This window comes from Octodon degus, unplaced genomic scaffold (genome assembly GCF_000260255.1).
Source record: "Octodon degus isolate 3935 unplaced genomic scaffold, OctDeg1.0 scaffold00276, whole genome shotgun sequence".
NCBI lineage: Eukaryota > Metazoa > Chordata > Mammalia > Rodentia > Octodontidae > Octodon > Octodon degus.
The window spans coordinates 1,278,429-1,279,504 of NW_004524852.1; the positions used below are offsets into that span (position 1 = coordinate 1,278,429).

Consider the following 1,076-nt stretch of genomic DNA (forward strand, 5'->3'; position numbering starts at 1 on the left):
TTCATTCATATATATCAAAATGGGCTTATGGGTTCCCATTTTAATCAGTGGGCTATTATAAGTTAACAATCATTAATAATTTGCAGCGTCAGTGTTGGAACCCAGAGCCTCATACTTGCTAGGCAAGCACTCAATCACTAACCTATACCTCATTAATTTTGAGGTTCACATTGCCCCAGAATTGGTTAGTGGGAGATCCAGGATCCCTTCTTGCCCTGACTTTTTTTTTTTTTTTTAATTAAGGAGTAGAAAAGAAAGTAGCCCCCATACTGGACTCTATTCAGTGGCAGCTTCTTGTTCCATAAGGTTAAGAAGACTGAGGAAATAAAACTTGTTTGGAAAATTCCAGGTGTAGTTGCTTTGTATGTTGTGATGGGCAGAAGGGATGAAGTGAAGTGTGAAGGGCCCCTCACACCCTCCATCTGGCCTCAGACTATGTCCTGGAACCCTGGGGTGGAGAAAGTACCACTTTCATTCCTGTTTCTTGGGATTGTTGAGGGTCACGTAGTGATAGAGAATGACAAGCAAGGAGAGAGACACGCCCAGCACGTTGGCGAATATGGCAGGCTGCACCTCGGTGATCATCCCTAGGCTTCCTGGCCAGGACCAGCCAGGTGCTTCCTTTGAGTCCTGCGCTCACTGTCCCCTCCTTGGCTTGAGTGGCGGGAACCGAGTGGAAGGCTGTGCAAAATGACTCAGGGCTTGGGCTCCTGGTGCTCCTCTTGCCGGGTCAGCTTTTTCGACCCCATCCGACCAAGTAGGCCGATCCTGAGTGTGAATGACCAATAGTTACTCTGTCTTCTGCAGTTACTTCACACCCTAGTTAAGGCAGATTGCACACCTGAAATGCACAATGTACCCAACTACTACATGCAGTGTCTGTGTAGGGGGAGGCAATCCAACATAAGAGATACAGAGAGGAAATGAGGGAAAGGCTCTGAATGAAGAAGAGAAATCACCCTAGTGCCTCTCTTGACAAGTTTCAGCAATACAGGTAACTCAAGATAAATGACAAAGAGGGGATGAATTATGACTCTCAAATTTTTAAAAATCCTCAATTTGATGTAAATAATATA

General features: G+C 45.3%; 1 protein-coding gene across 1 annotated transcript; it reads right to left on the reverse strand.

Moving 5' to 3' along the window:
• Positions 1-248: 248 nt before the first annotated feature.
• Positions 249-668, reverse strand: LOC101580736 (dolichyl-diphosphooligosaccharide--protein glycosyltransferase subunit 4-like). The gene has a single exon (XM_004646643.2). The coding sequence runs from the start codon at positions 583-585 to the stop codon at positions 472-474; it is 114 nt and encodes a 37-aa protein (XP_004646700.1). The 5' UTR covers positions 586-668; the 3' UTR covers positions 249-471.
• Between the last annotated feature and the right edge of the window lie 408 nt (positions 669-1,076).

What these genes read in the sequence shown, in the direction of transcription:
- LOC101580736 (XM_004646643.2), bottom strand. Translation starts at nt 585, where the DNA reads ATGATCACCGAGGTGCAGCCTGCCATATTCGCCAACGTGCTGGGCGTG.